At 33.6% G+C, this 16,808-nt stretch overlaps 1 protein-coding gene across 1 annotated transcript; it reads right to left on the bottom strand.

Moving 5' to 3' along the window:
• Nucleotides 1-9,410: 9,410 nt before the first annotated feature.
• ccne2 (cyclin E2) lies at nt 9,411-16,517 on the bottom strand. The gene is made up of 12 exons (XM_077721819.1): nt 16,149-16,517; nt 14,295-14,336; nt 13,703-13,784; nt 13,581-13,637; nt 13,318-13,460; nt 12,652-12,787; nt 12,424-12,570; nt 12,104-12,199; nt 11,884-12,018; nt 10,300-10,411; nt 10,067-10,224; nt 9,411-9,932 (listed from the first exon to the last, which is right to left on the bottom strand). The coding sequence occupies exons 1-12, from the start codon at nt 16,235-16,237 to the stop codon at nt 9,816-9,818; spliced, it is 1,314 nt and encodes a 437-aa protein (XP_077577945.1). The 5' UTR covers nt 16,238-16,517; the 3' UTR covers nt 9,411-9,815.
• Nucleotides 16,518-16,808: the final 291 nt, after the last annotated feature.

Genomic DNA, 16,808 nt, shown 5'->3' with positions numbered 1-16,808 from the left:
GCTTTGCTAAGTATGCGGTCGAGGCCCGCCTCTGGCCAATCACGTCTAGAGTTAGAAGGGTTACAGCCAATCAGCGGCGAGTGAGCCGCTTGCATTCTCGACTGTTGCCAGACGAGTGATGTCAGTTGCCGAGTCGTCTTTTCGCCATTGTGCTTTTCCGCAGTTTCCCCATAGAGAAGTGAAAACAAAATATCAAAAATTACGACATACGCCTACTTAAAAAAAAACCTTCACTTCCAGAGAAGTTTGTAAGATAATCAAAAGTGAATATACAAGCGACAAGACAAGGAAGGGATTAAAACATTATATAATGGCGATTCTCCGTCTAAATTCAAGAAAACACTTTGTTTCCCTTGCCCCACTCGAACGACAAAAACATTGACTTTACAGCCAAAGTTAGGCAACTGCGTTTTAGTTAGTTAAATATTACACAATTAAGTCTTGTTTGAGCTTCAGGAAAATTAGTTATAAATGAAATTTAGGGCTTAAGTGGTTATCAAAACCATTGGAAAGTAAAGATAACATTCCAGGCCATTTTATCTGAAGTCACTCAAGCCTGAAAGTAAAAAAAAAATTCTGATAGTATAAAAAATAAGGAGATACGTATGTCAACATTTTGTTTACATGTTTTTGAAACAGGAGAGTGGGTAAAAAGTACTGAATGGATGTACTTGGCCAATAAATAACTACGACCTAAATCTCTTTAAGCAAACGTCTGCCTAAGCAGCCAAATTCAAAGTCACATTTCCTGTAACCCCAAATGTAATCAATAATAATCCCATTATTCATTTGTGTGTTATCTTTCAGACCAGAATACTTGCATAACCCGTAGCCACAAAAAAAACTCCTAACTATAGCACACAAAGAACATTAGATTTTTTTTAAAGAAACAAAAGAGCACAGAGAATGTCTGCTAACTACTTGTAACAAAGCTACCAAACAACTTGGCTCCTTGTTTTTTTTTACCCATTAGGCCATTAGTACGTGCGTCACAAAGAGTTCGACCTTGCGCTTTGAGGTAAACAACAATACTACTCGAATCGACCTCGTGACCCAGTCGAGAATTGCTTTCCTACGCTCAGATGTGTGCGAACTTTAAAAGTTGCACAACACTCAAGTGAGCTTGCTCACTGGTTGGGGGGTAGGGGCCAAGTCGAAAATTGCAAGTCCAAAACAACAGGGTGTTCCATAATGTTTGAACCCATTTTGTAGGCTCATTTTTTGAGTATTTTCATTGGAATGACCCCAAATTTTCATGGCTCTTGTAGTAACTTTTAAAGGTTTTTGTGGTAGTTCAGTAAATGGAATAACTTTTTAAAATTAAAATAAAGACTTATGTAATTTTTTTAGCAAAACAATTATTCTGTAAATGGAATAACTTTTTAAAATTAAAATAAAGACTTATGTAATTTTTTTAGCAAAACAATTATTCTGTAAATGGAATAACTTTTTTTAAAATTAAAATAACGATGTAGTCATTTTTTCCAGCAAAACCATTATTCTGTAAATGAAATAACTTTTTTTAAATTAAAATAAAGATTTAGTCATTTTTTTTCCAGCAAAACCATTATTCTGTAAATGGAATAACTTTTTTTAAATTAAGATAAAGACTTAGTCCCATTTGGGAAACATTTTCCCTTATTTTTTCTAGATATATGTAGTCAAGACCTTCCACTAATGACAATAAGAAGTGTGGCCTAGTGGTTAACTCACCTGTCTTTCGTCTAGGTGGCCTGGGTTCAAATCCTGGTCTGGCAAAATTTTCCCTTAGTTATTTCTATTTATTTGTAGTCAACACCCTCAAATAAAAAGTAAGTGTAGTCACTTGGTGGCGCAGAGGTTAGTTCACTGGACTCCTGTCTGGGAGGCCTGGGTTCAAATCCCGGTTCGGACACATCATTTTCACTTAGTTATTTGTGTGGATTTCTTGTCAAGACACTCAAATGATTACTAAGGAAAGTGTAGTCACTTGGTTGGCGCAGAGGTTAGTTCACTGGACTCCCGTCCAGGAGACCTGGGTTCGATTCCCGCTGTCGTCATTTGGCTGATAACTGAACCAAGTCGTCTGGAAAATGGAACAAGAAAAAAAAAAAAAGAAAAATCTTTTTAATTTATATTAAACACTTAGTCATACTTTTCAGCAAAAGGTTATATTCCGAACTGCCTTCGGCAGTTCGGAAGACACTTGATGGAACTGTCTGTGCGAAAGGCGTTCTCGGGTCGGCCTTCGGCCGACCCTCGACCGCTTGCTTGGTCAGTGAACCGCCGACACCGGGAAGCGAACTCACGTTCTCTCCGTGCAAAGGCAAGTGTGCAACCCACTACACCAACTCGTGCCCCACTTATACATAGGTGTTGAAACGTTTTATCCAAGGAAATGGGGCGAAACACTTAGTCATTTTTTGGACAAAATGCTTCATCCACCACTGAAGACTTATACACTTAAACACTTAGGCATTAGAACTTATTCTTTTAACTGAATAATATTTGGAAAATCTTTGCAGGCACTGGGATTTGAACCCACGACCTCAGGGGTGGCAGACTGATGACTTAGCCACTGGGCCACCACCTTGTGAGAGAAGGTAGTAATACTTATACTTGTATCTTATTCATTTATCTGAATAATATTTGGAAAATCTTTGCTGGCACTGGGATTTGAACCCAGGACCTCAGGGTTGGCAAACTGATGACTTAGCCACTGGGCCACCACCCTGTGAGAGAAGGTAGTAATACTTATACTTGTATCTTATTCATTTACCTGAATAATATTTGGAAAATCTTTGCTGGCACTGGGATTTGAACCCAGGACCTCAGGGGTGGCAGACTGATGACTTAGCCATTGGGCCACCACCGTGCAAGCCAAGGTAGTAATACTTATACTGTTATCTCATCCATTTACCTGGATAATATTTGGAAAATCTTTGCTGGCACTGGGATTTGAAACCAGGACCTCAGGGGTGGCAGACTGATGACTTAGCCATTGGGCCACCACCGTGTAAGCAAAGGTAGTAATACTTATACTTGTATCTTATTCATTTACCTGAATAATATTTGGAAAATCTTTGCTGGTACTGGGATTTGAACCCAGGACCACATGGATGGCAGACTGATGACTTAGCCATTGGGCCAGCACCATGTAAGCAAAGGTAGTAATACTTATACTTGTATCTTATTCATTTACCTGAATAATATTTGGAAAATCTTTGCTGGTACTGGGATTTGAACCCAGGACCACAGGGATGGCAGACTGATGACTTAGCCATTAGGCCACCACTGTGTAAGCAAAGGTAGTAATACTTATACTTGTATCTTATTCATTTACCTGAATAATATTTGGAAAATCTTTGCTGGCACTGGGATTTGAACCAACAACCACAGATGTGGAAGACTGATGACTTAACCACTGGGCCACCACCCTGTGAGAAAAAGTGGTAGTACTTGTAATTTAGTCTCCTTCATTTACCTGAATAATATTGGGAAAATCGTTGCCAGCACTTGGATTTGAACCCAAGACCAAAGAAGTGGGAAACTGATGACTTAACCACTGGGCCACCACTCTACAAGATTAGTTAGTAGTATTTGTGGTTTTGCTCTTTTCACTCCCAGATCATACTTAGTACTTTATTGTACCTTTAAGTGGGAAAAGTTAGATAAACTTATGAAGCAGAGCAAACCATATTTACTATATCATTTCATTAAGAAAAAATACTTAACTATACTATGTCATTTTTTAAAGAAAAAAAGCCTTACTATACTATGTCGTTTTTTTTAAGAAAAAAGCCTTACTATACTATGTTGTTCTTTTAAGAAAAAAGCCTTACTATACTATGTCATTTTTTAAAGAAAAAAGCCTTACTATACTATGTCGTTTTTTAAAGAAAAAAAACCTTACTATACTATGTCGTTTTTTAAAGAAAAAAAGCCTTACTATACTATGTTGTTTTTTAAGAAAAAAAGCCTTACTATACTATGTCGTTTTTTAAAGAAAAAAGCCTTACTATACTATGTCGTTTTTTTAAGAAAAAAGCCTTACTATACTATGTCGTTTTTGAAGAGAAAAAAGCCTTACTATACTATGTCGTTTTTGAAGAGAAAAAAGCCTTACTATACTATGTCGTTTTTGAAGAGAAAAAAGCCTTACTATACTATGTCGTTTTTTAAAGAAAAAAGCCTTACTATACTATGTCGTTTTTTAAAGAAAAAAGCCTTACTGTACTATGTCGTTTTTTAAAGAAAAAAAGCCTTACTATACTATGTCGTTTTTTAAAGAAAAAAAGCCTTACTATACTATGTCGTTTTTTAAAGAAAAAAGCCTTACTATACTATGTCGTTTTTGAAGAGAAAAAAGCCTTACTATATTATGTCGTTTTTGAAGAGAAAAAAGCCTTACTATATTATGTCGTTTTTTTAAGAAAAAAAGCCTTACTATACTATGTCGTTTTTTTAAGAAAAAAGCCTTACTATACTATGTCGTTTTTTTAAGAAAATAGCCTTACTATACTATGTCGTTTTTTTAAAGAAAAAGGCCTTACTATACTATGTCGTTTTTTTTAAGAAAAACGCCTTACTATACTATGTCGTTTTTTAAAGAAAAAAAGCCTTACTATACTATGTCGTTTTTTAAAAGAAAAACGCCTTACTATACTATGTTGTTTTTTAAAGAAAAAAGCCTTACTATACTATGTCGTTTTTTTAAAGAAAAAAGCCTTACTATACTATGTCGTTTTTTTTAAAGAAAAAAGCCATACTAAACTATGTCATTTTTTAAAGAAAAAAAGCCTTACTATACTATGTCGTTTTTTTAAGAAAAAAGCCTTACTATACTATGTCGTTTTTTTAAGAAAAAAGCCTTACTATACTATGTCGTTTTTGAAGAGAAAAAAGCCTTACTATACTATGTCGTTTTTTTAAGAAAAAAGCCTTACTATACTATGTCGTTTTTTAAAGAAAAAAGCCTTACTATACTATGTCGTTTTTTTTAAGAAAAACGCCTTACTATACTATGTCGTTTTTTAAAGAAAAAAAGCCTTACCATACTATGTCGTTTTTTTAAGAAAAAAAGCCTTACCATACTATGTCGTTTTTTTAAGAAAATAGCCTTACTATACTATGTCGTTTTTTTAAAGAAAAAGGCCTTACTATACTATGTCGTTTTTTTTAAGAAAAACGCCTTACTATACTATGTCGTTTTTTAAAGAAAAAAAGCCTTACTATACTATGTCGTTTTTTAAAAGAAAAACGCCTTACTATACTATGTTGTTTTTTAAAGAAAAAAGCCTTACTATACTATGTCGTTTTTTTAAAGAAAAAAGCCTTACTATACTATGTCGTTTTTTTAAAGAAAAAAGCCTTACTAAACTATGTCATTTTTTAAAGAAAAAAAGCCTTACTATACTATGTCGTTTTTTTAAGAAAAAAGCCTTACTATACTATGTCGTTTTTTTAAGAAAAAAGCCTTACTATACTATGTCGTTTTTGAAGAGAAAAAAGCCTTACTATACTATGTCGTTTTTGAAGAGAAAAAAGCCTTACTATACTATGTCGTTTTTTAAAGAAAAAAGCCTTACTATACTATGTCGTTTTTTTTAAGAAAAACGCCTTACTATACTATGTCGTTTTTTAAAGAAAAAAAGCCTTACTATACTATGTCGTTTTTTTAAGAAAAAAAGCCTTACCATACTATGTCGTTTTTTTAAGAAAATAGCCTTACTATACTATGTCGTTTTTTTAAAGAAAAAGGCCTTACTATACTATGTCGTTTTTTTTAAGAAAAACGCCTTACTATACTATGTCGTTTTTTAAAGAAAAAAAGCCTTACTATACTATGTCGTTTTTTAAAAGAAAAACGCCTTACTATACTATGTTGTTTTTTAAAGAAAAAAGCCTTACTATACTATGTCGTTTTTTTAAAGAAAAAAGCCTTACTATACTATGTCGTTTTTTTAAAGAAAAAAGCCTTACTAAACTATGTCATTTTTTAAAGAAAAAAAGCCTTACTATACTATGTCGTTTTTTTAAGAAAAAAGCCTTACTATACTATGTCGTTTTTTTAAGAAAAAAGCCTTACTATACTATGTCGTTTTTGAAGAGAAAAAAGCCTTACTATACTATGTCGTTTTTGAAGAGAAAAAAGCCTTACTATACTATGTCGTTTTTTAAAGAAAAAAGCCTTACTATACTATGTCGTTTTTTTTAAGAAAAACGCCTTACTATACTATGTCGTTTTTTAAAGAAAAAAAGCCTTACTATACTATGTCGTTTTTTAAAGAAAAACGCCTTACTATACTATGTCGTTTTTTAAGAAAAAAGCCTTACTATACTATGTCGTTTTTTAAGAAAAAAAGCCCTACTATACTATGTCGTTTTTTAAAGAAAAAAAGCCTTACTATACTATGTCGTTTTTTAAAGAAAAAAGCCTTACTATACTATGTCGGTTTTTTTTAAGAAAAACGCCTTACTATACTATGTCGTTTTTTAAAGAAAAAAAGCCTTACTATACTATGTCGTTTTTTTTAGAAAAAAGCCTTACCATACTATGTTGTTTTTTAAAGAAAAAAAGCCTTACCATACTATGTCGTTTTTTTAAGAAAAAAGCCTTACTATACTATGTCGTTTTTTTAAGAAAATAGCCTTACTATACTATGTCGTTTTTTTAAAGAAAAAAGCCTTACTATACTATGTTGTTTTTTAAAGAAAAAAAGCCTTACTATACTATGTCGTTTTTTTAAAGAAAAAAGCCTTACTATACTATGTCGTTTTTTTAAGAAAAAAGCCTTACTATACTATGTCGTTTTTTTAAGAAAAAAGCCTTACTATACTATGTCGTTTTTTTAAGAAAAAAGCCTTACTATATTATGTCTTTTTTTAAAGAAAAAAGCCTTACTATACTATGTTGTTTTTTAAAGAAAAAAGCCTTACTATACAATGTCGTTTTTTAAAGAAAAAAAGCCTTACTAAACTATGTCGTTTTTTAAAGAAAAAAAGCCTTACTATACTATGTCGTTTTTTTAAGAAAAAAGCCTTACTATACTATGTCGTTTTTTTAAGAAAAAAGCCTTACTATACTATGTCGTTTTTTTAAGAAAAAAGCATTACTATACTATGTCGTTTTTTAAAGAAAAAAAGCCTTACTATACTATGTCGTTTTTTTAAGAAAAAAGCCTTACTATACTTTGTCGTTTTTTTTAAAGAAAAAAGCCTTACTATACTATGTCGTTTTTTAAAGAAAAAAAGCCTTACTATACTATGTCGTTTTTTAAAGAAAAAAGCCTTACTATACTATGTCGTTTTTTTAAGAAAAAAGCCTTACTATACTATGTCGTTTTTTTTAAGAAAAAAGCCTTACTATACTATGTCGTTTTTTAAAGAAAAAAGCCTTACTATACTATGTTGTTTTTTTAAAGAAAAAAGCCTTACTATACTATGTCGTTTTTTAAAGAAAAAAAGCCTTACCATACTATGTCGTTTTTTAAAGAAAAAAAGCCTTACTATACTATGTCGTTTTTTTAAGAAAAAAGCCTTACTATACTATGTCGTTTTTTTAAGAAAAAAGCCTTACTATACTATGTCGTTTTTTTAAGAAAAAAGCATTACTATACTATGTCGTTTTTTAAAGAAAAAAAGCCTTACTATACTATGTCGTTTTTTTAAGAAAAAAAGCCTTACTATACTATGTCGTTTTTTTAAGAAAAAAGCCTTACTATACTTTGTCGTTTTTTTTAAAGAAAAAAGCCTTACTATACTATGTCGTTTTTTAAAGAAAAAAAGCCTTACTATACTATGTCGTTTTTTAAAGAAAAAAGCCTTACTATACTATGTCGTTTTTTTAAGAAAAAAGCCTTACTATACTATGTCGTTTTTTTTAAGAAAAAAGCCTTACTATACTATGTCGTTTTTTAAAGAAAAAAGCCTTACTATACTATGTTGTTTTTTTAAAGAAAAAAGCCTTACTATACTATGTCGTTTTTTAAAGAAAAAAAGCCTTACCATACTATGTCGTTTTTTTAAGAAAAAAGCCTTACTATACTATGTCGTTTTTTTAAGAAAAAAGCCTTACTATACTATGTCGTTTTTTTAAGAAAAAAGCCTTACTATACTATGTTGTTTTTTTAAAGAAAAAAGCCTTACTATACTATGTCGTTTTTTAAAGAAAAAAAGCCTTACCATACTATGTCGTTTTTTTAAGAAAAAAGCCTTACTATACTATGTCGTTTTTTTAAGAAAAAAGCCTTACTATACTATGTCGTTTTTTTAAGAAAAAAGCCTTACTATACTATGTCGTTTTTTTAAGAAAAAAGCCTTACTATACTATGTCGTTTTTGAAGAGAAAAAAGCCTTACTATACTATGTCGTTTTTGAAGAGAAAAAAGCCTTACTATACTATGTCGTTTTTGAAGAGAAAAAAGCCTTACTATACTATGTCGTTTTTTAAAGAAAAAAGCCTTACTATACTATGTCGTTTTTTAAAGAAAAAAGCCTTACTGTACTATGTCGTTTTTTAAAGAAAAAAAGCCTTACTATACTATGTCGTTTTTTAAAGAAAAAAGCCTTACTATACTATGTCGTTTTTTTAAGAAAAAAGCCTTACTATACTATGTCGTTTTTTTTAAGAAAAAAGCCTTACTATACTATGTCGTTTTTTAAAGAAAAAAGCCTTACTATACTATGTTGTTTTTTTAAAGAAAAAAGCCTTACTATACTATGTCGTTTTTTAAAGAAAAAAAGCCTTACCATACTATGTCGTTTTTTTAAGAAAAAAGCCTTACTATACTATGTCGTTTTTTTAAGAAAAAAGCCTTACTATACTATGTCGTTTTTTTAAGAAAAAAGCCTTACTATACTATGTTGTTTTTTAAAGAAAAAAGCCTTACTATACAATGTCGTTTTTTTTAAGAAAAACGCCTTACTATACTATGTAGTTTTTTAAAGAAAAAAAGCCTTACTATACTATGTCGTTTTTGAAGAGAAAAAAGCCTTACTATACTATGTCGTTTTTGAAGAGAAAAAGCCTTACTATACTATGTCGTTTTTGAAGAGAAAAAGCCTTACTATACTATGTCGTTTTTTTTTAAAGAAAAAAGCCTTACTATACTATGTCGTTTTTTAAAGAAAAAAAGCCTTACTATACTATGTCGTTTTTTGACAACGCCTGAAGCTTATTGCAAAAGTGTTGACGTCAGCGCTATTTACAGGACATATTTCATACTTTTAATGGGTGTGGAAATGTGTCATTCATTGCTAAATGTTTCCTATTACTTCAAATGTAGTCATTGAATGTGACAATTGATTCTAAACAATGAATGTTAACATGTTTTTTTTTTAAATGGTTGTTTTTTTTTTAAATCCTTAAAATGGAAGTGTAATTCATGGTCCATCAGTTATGTATCAATGAGCTCAATTTTTCACTCAGATAAAAAATATTTTTTTTATTCCAAGGAATTGCAACATAAAAGAATGTTTTTTTTCTTTTTCCACAAAGCGTAACACTGTACAAAACCTGACAATATTTGCGCATCTGAAGGCACAAACGTGGCTTTTCGGTCATAAATAGCGCTCAAAATTTCATATTTCATGACAATAAATACGAGCTGGCGACGGCTCGGGTCAAGTTTCCAGGAAAGTAAGACTCTGGGGGAGAAAAACAACAAAAAAAAATGAAAGAAAAACGAGAAAAAAGGAGCAGTCGCTACAGCGACTGCAGCTGCATGTTCCCATGTTGACTATGGGATGGAATTGTAGTGAAGAAGCAAGCACCAAAAAGGTCTTTCACAAAAAAATCTCATTTTGTCACTTGAAATAAATTACTTTTTCTCTCTTCAGTGATTGGCCGGTTTTTCCGCACTACTGGGCGGAGTCAAAACTGTCGACACTGGAACTACAGGCGATAGCGGACAGTCGGCAGCGTCCGGAGTTTGGCGCTCTTGTGCTTTACGCTGCAAGGCAAGTATTTGAAAATGACAATATATTAAAAATATTGATTTTTACATTAAAAAAAAGTTATTATCCTAAAAAAAAAAATGGAAAAAATATATCATTTAGGGTAAAACTAGTCTCCTAAAAGTCTCACCAGTAAATCCAAATAGGCAATGTGCGTCTGTATGTTGTGCCTATCATCCGCTTTAACGTTCTCAAAGGTCTTTAACTCCACGTTGCTTTCAGAGCGGAGCGTATCCGCGAAGGCACCCATCCACCGCGCACACCCCGACACACTCTCCCACGTCAGACCTGACCGAGACGGGCGTTAGCCTGTTAGCATATCCTAGGCTAACTTCCCATTCGACATGGACAGATGGAACTTACCGGACACTTTGTTGACTACGTCAAAATTGGAAAAGTGGCAGAAGGCAGCAGCTGCGAGGACGCTGTAGCTGTAGTCCAATGAGTGAATGTCCATCATGCACAAATCCAACAGCTGAGAGCAGATAAGAGGAAAAAAAAAGGTCAGAGAGTCCAGGTTCATGATGACCACAGCCAATATTTGTCAAAGTGGCTTTTTATCAATTGGACCAGGCCATATGGCTCAGGTGCAGATGATCTCGTGATCAAGCCTGACATAAACGACCTGCCACAGCTGCTCATTAAGTCGGGACTTTTACTATACTATTTTGTTTTTTAAAGAAAAAAAAAGCCTTACTGTACTATAGTGTTTTTTTAAAGACAAAAAGCCTTACTATACTATAGTGTTTTTAAAGGAAAAAAGCCTTACTATACTATGTCATTTTTTAAAGGAAAAAAGCCTTACTAAACTATGTCGTTTTTTAAAGGAAAAAAGCCTTACTATACTATGTTGTTTTTTAAAGAAAAAAAAGCCTTACTATACTATGTTGTTTTTTAAAGAAAAAAAAAGCCTTACTATACTATGTTGTTTTTTAAAGAAAAAAAAAGCCTTACTATACTATGTTGTTTTTTAAAGAAAAAAAAGCCTTACTATACTATGTTGTTTTTTAAAGAAAAAAAAAGCCTTACTATACTATGTTGTTTTTTAAAGAAAAAAAAAGCCTTACTATACTATGTTGTTTTTTAAAGAAAAAAAATGCCTTACTATACTATGTCGTTTTTTAAAGAAAATAAATGCCTTACTATACTATGTTGTTTTTTAAAGAAAAAAAAAGCCTTACTATACTATGTTGTTTTTTAAAGAAAAAAAAAGCCTTACTATACTATGTCATTTTTTAAAGGAAAAAAGCCTTACTAAACTATGTCGTTTTTTAAAGGAAAAAAGCCTTACTATACTATGTTGTTTTTTAAAGAAAAAAAAGCCTTACTATACTATGTTGTTTTTTAAAGAAAAAAAAAGCCTTACTATACTATGTTGTTTTTTAAAGAAAAAAAAAGCCTTACTATACTATGTTGTTTTTTAAAGAAAAAAAAGCCTTACTATACTATGTTGTTTTTTAAAGAAAAAAAAAGCCTTACTATACTATGTTGTTTTTTAAAGAAAAAAAAAGCCTTACTATACTATGTTGTTTTTTAAAGAAAAAAAATGCCTTACTATACTATGTCGTTTTTTAAAGAAAATAAATGCCTTACTATACTATGTTGTTTTTTAAAGAAAAAAAAGCCTTACTATACTATGTTGTTTTTTAAAGAAAAAAAAAGCCTTACTATACTATGTTGTTTTTTAAAGAAAAAAAAGCCTTACTATACTATGTTGTTTTTTAAAGAAAAAAAAGCCTTACTATACTATGTTGTTTTTTAAAGAAAAAAAAAGCCTTACTATACTATGTTGTTTTTTAAAGAAAAAAAATGCCTTACTATACTATGTTGTTTTTTTTAAAGAAAAAAAGCCTTATTATACTATGTTGTTTTTTAAAGAAAAAAAAAAGCCTTACTACACTGTGTCGTTATTTAAGGAAAAAAGCCTTACTATACTAGAGTTCTCACCTGTGTGATCTGGACGTACGTTTCCTGCGAGAACTGTGGCACCAGGAAATTCTCGCCATCTTTCTGAGCTTCCACCTGAGCGTAAAGTTTCAACCACGAGATGGGGGTTTCAGGACACAAGTTCCAGTCCAGTGCCTACAGAAAGGAAAAGAAGCTTTTCCATCAGTCAGCCGCTTAGAAAAGCTCGGCTTAATGCCAGGTGAGAGAGAGAAGGCGCCACCTTGAGGACATGAAGTTCAGTGCGGCGGATGTCCCACGTATCGCACGCGCCATCCGTCACGTAGGCAAACTCGTTGATTTTTGGGGGGTAGATTTCCTACGGGGAAAATTTACAGCAAATGTTCAATATTACAATGAATAAAGGGAATTGAAGTCATTTTCTTAATGCATTTTTGTTGTAAAAATTACATTCAAAATGTGACTTATGACAGCCTCTTCTTTGTGTTTTATTTGTATTATTGACTTACATTAACCACTGCTTAAAAAGTAATATCACAGTTTGAAAAATCAGTTAAAAATGTGTTAATTTTAAATCCTGACCTCAATCTTGGAGGCGATGAAGAGCGCGGTGATCCCGATAAGCTGCAAGTAGTCCTTGTTGACGTCTTCCTGCGTTAGCATGAAGCGGTCGAAGAAGTCCTGCGCCAAGTAAGCCGTCTGCCGGTGGAGGCAGTACACCTCGCTCACCTGTAGGGTACATCAAAACTTATTATGAAAAAGGGAAGGAGGAAAAGAAGGAAGGCCTTGATGGGCAATTTGTCTACTGACCTCCAGCAGCCAGTCGAGGAGGATGGCCCTCATGCCGGGCTGCAATTTGCCGTGCCTCTCCATATAACTGCGGTCATGGATGTATTTGAGTTCCTTGTTGAGCATTTTGATCCACACGTCGTCTGAGCCGGCCCAACTGCAAAGACCGAGTCTCCATTCTGAGTCTACTTGGCGTACAAGAGTATATACAGTGTTCCCTCGCTACTTCGCGCTTCAGCTACCGCGGACTCGGAGCTTGGCAGATTTTTTTCAGGAAAAAATAAATAAAAAAATTAAAGATATTAAGTTAAAATTATAAATTACATCATTTTACAAGAGGTGGAAACAAAATATTTAATAAGAATTAGTAATTTCATCAAAAAAGGCCAAATAAATGGTCAATAACATGGTGAGAGTTCAGGAATGGCATTGATGACATCATGGCTGTTTACAGGCCCAAAAAACAATGTTCACAACTCCCAATAACGATGTTTCTTACGTGCAAAAAAAAAACTGCAGAAGATCCTCCATTCGGACTACTATGATGTTTTTGCTTGGTGGTGCTTTTGTGCATGTGTTATACGTTTCTTTAAGCATTTTTGAAGGGGCACGCCTACTTCGCGGAAATGCACTTATTGCGGGGGGTCCCGGTCCCCATTAACCGCGATAAGTGAGAGAACTGTATACCTGAGTCGGGGGAGTGGCGAGGCCTTGACGAAGAGGTTCTTGAAGCGGTAACGTTTGAAGCCGGACGGGTCGGCTGGTCCCAGTTCTTTGTGTGGCGTCTCGATGAGGACGCATGGGCTGGCGCCATCTTCTGACCAGCACTTCTGCTCAAGAGAAAACAATATGGATTATACATAATATAAAAGTTGTATTATACTATGACAAGGCTTTTTTTTCTTACTATACTATGTTTTTTTTTTAAAAGATAACAGACAAGAACAAACCTGAATTTCATAGCAGCTTTGTTTCTTGGGAGCGGGTTGACTTTTCTTGCAGGGTTGCTAGATGGAAAAACACCAGTGTTGTCACGTAAAAGGACATGAAACCAACCATTATGTTAACTAACCTCACACTTTCTTTTCCTGGGAGGTGATCGGACGGCAATTTCGGGGGTGTTGGAGTCTCTGGGCTGAAGGGTAATGCGCCCGCTAAAGGGAGATTAGAAAAATCAATATTTAAAAGTGATAAAACCAAAAAAAAGTATGTAGGTTTTTCCATTTTTTTGTATTTTTTCAATATATTCTTTTTAATATAGAAGAATATAAACGTTTCCCCCCTTTTAAATTACCTTAACATGTTCTCAAATGAAGAATTTCTAGTTACACATTTTTTGTTTTTAATTCATTCAACAATTCTTCACATGATCCCCTCATTCATCAAACAAATAATCAAATAAACCCAAAATATTACAATATCAAAAGATAACGAGCTCATGACTCCTGCACTAATGCTTTTATAATCATGTCCTCCTGCATAAAAATCAACTGGTGATAAAGTGATCCTCAAAACAGATTAATTCGATCATGACTAAATTGATGGTGGCAACCCTGCTTTTCCTTCGAATAATCTCATAATAGTTTTGGGCCCACCCATCCTAACCTAATCCCACCACTTAGAAGACCCCCCCCATTCCTCCCACAGTATTAGTAGTATCTCACCTGCGTCTGGACATGGTTGCGGTTACTTGAATTTTGGCGCTACTGCAAAAAAAGACACAAAAACATGAGTGACATCATCAAAATGGAGGGAACATTCTTTCGGCTGATTCTCACAGAAGTGCTAATGATCCACAACATGGCCTCTCAAGTCAACAAAAGCCTTAAGCACTCATCTCAATTCAGCCCATTAACCCATTGACGGTACTAGATGTCCAAACAATTTGACGTGGAGGGTCGGCGGGAGGCAAACAACTTATATTCGTCGCCGCCCGCCCATTTCAGATGGATAATTAGTTTAAAATTTGATGACTATAGACGTCCAATCTGTTTAAATTGGGAAATTCGGCAGTGAGTTGACCAACATTCTGCAATTCAAAAAGAATTGGACATCTAAGGGTGATAAACTCATTTTAAATGAGTGATTTATTTAATTTAAATGTGGACGCAAGCATAATAAACCATGTGACTCATTGACAAAATCTAATTAAATGTGTTCCACATTTAGTATCCAAAACTTAGGGTTATTCTAGATTAAAATAACAAGAAAATCATTCAAAATATTTTTTTAAAAAATACACAAATACTATTTACTATTAAAGAAAATGGTTGCATGTTTATAAACGTATAAATATAGGAGTCAAACAGCTAATCAACAAATTATTTGGCATTAATAGTTTAAATATTCACTAGTCTTCATTGCAGTTTGTTATCTAACAAGTTAATTTACTAATATATTGATTATTTTACACATAAAAAAATAAATAAAATCCAGTCAAACTAAACTCAAATGTCAGTGACAACCTAATAACACTAACAAAATCTTATAGCACATTACTAGGACATAAACAGTTCTAAAGTAATATTAATAACATAAAGTGACCCCAAAAACATTAAACTTACGCACTCGATATACACTAAACAAAATGGTGGATTTAATGTTACATAAATAATGGAATATAACAGACAACTAGACTGGAAAGACGAGGGGGGGTTGTTGTTCTTTCGTTTCCAAACAAAAAAAACTCTCAAAATACTTTTTATTAATACACAATTATTACCTCCAGTACTAGAATAAACGCTTCCGAAGCTTTTCGATGTACTTTGAGCGTCGACAAATACCCGAAAATGTAACTTTATGCGAGAATACAAAGCCAAAGTCGCGCCAATTTAAGCAGCGTTAAGCGGGAGGATTGGGGAGCCCCCTCAAAAAGCTCGACAAAGTAGCCCCCCAAATCCCTCTTAATACATATTTATTAACATTTCATCCCCGTGAAGGTTAAACCAAAGCCCCAAGCCCCGAAATAAGCACAGTGGTTAATGTTAAAAAGCGTTAAACGAGTTGAAAAACGAGTTCGAATTTGGGAGGGAAGCTACTATAGCTGTGGTTAGCAAAGCTGCTAACTGGGTTAACATTGTTCACGACGCTGTTAACAAAAAAAATAACAAAATAAGAACTTAGTCCTTCTAGCTAAAAGATCTACGATGACAACGGAGTCGAAAATAAATTTAAACCCCATATAAAATAAATTGTATATGACTTTTTGTCAGCAAGACTACGTTCCTTCAAGTAAACGAGCTAAAATTCCAAAATTGCACCAGCTGTTCACAATAATATATTATCACCATGTTAAATTATCATCGCTGATATTGCTATGTTTATTCTTTGTCTTTAAATAGAAAAATACTAAAAGATACGGGACTAAGGCGCGTTTTCGTGGGCACAAACAGCACAAAGACGGCTTAAAGGAACGCCTTCACCTCGGCAAGCAAGACTAAAAACTAAAAACACTTTTTATAGTGATTAAAATGTTTAAAAATGGTTTACATTTCGAAAGAAGAGCTCCTCAAACTTACCTCCAAGGGGGAAAATGAATGAGTGGATCAGCTGTGGCGCCGGCGCCAATCCTTATATCCGCCTGTCCTGCCGCGCGTCCAGTGCGCATGCGTATTCCCGTACCCCACACATACGCGCTCAAATGTTTGAAAACGAGCGGAAATATTCGACATTCGATCCGTCCAAGTCTAACCTGAACCCCAAACTTCGTCCGCCGCGACTGGGTTGCTTCTTTTAACTATATCCCAATGTTTTGGCAAGGTTTTCCTCACTTCTGTTGTCAAACTCCATTCATTTCAATGGGCGATGTTGCTTCGCGATGTTTTTTGACGGAAATATGACTTTCCGTATGTTCCGGTTGGATTTAAAACACGCGGTACTTCCGTCGACGTCTTCCGGGACGTAAAAAACGTGAAACTGTGGTCCAAAAGTGGCGTTTTGGGACACTTTTTAACAAGAAGTCGGATAAGCTTCCGCGTTTGGGGGAGGAGTCGGCTTGACAACTAGCCAATGAGAGAGTTATCTGTATTGGACATGTGACTACTCAGACAGAATGTAAACATTGAGCACGTGGAACAGCTGTCAAAGTTGTCAATAGGATGGAAATGTGGCGTTTGGAAGAACAATGTCGCACAAAATACATTTAGGATTAAGTTTTAGTATTTTTGAAACAATATAAA

Source organism: Stigmatopora nigra, chromosome 7 (genome assembly GCF_051989575.1).
Source record: "Stigmatopora nigra isolate UIUO_SnigA chromosome 7, RoL_Snig_1.1, whole genome shotgun sequence".
In the NCBI taxonomy this organism is placed as follows: domain Eukaryota; kingdom Metazoa; phylum Chordata; class Actinopteri; order Syngnathiformes; family Syngnathidae; genus Stigmatopora; species Stigmatopora nigra.
The sequence above is the reverse complement of the archived record's forward strand: the minus strand, read 5'-3'. Positions and strand labels throughout refer to the sequence as shown.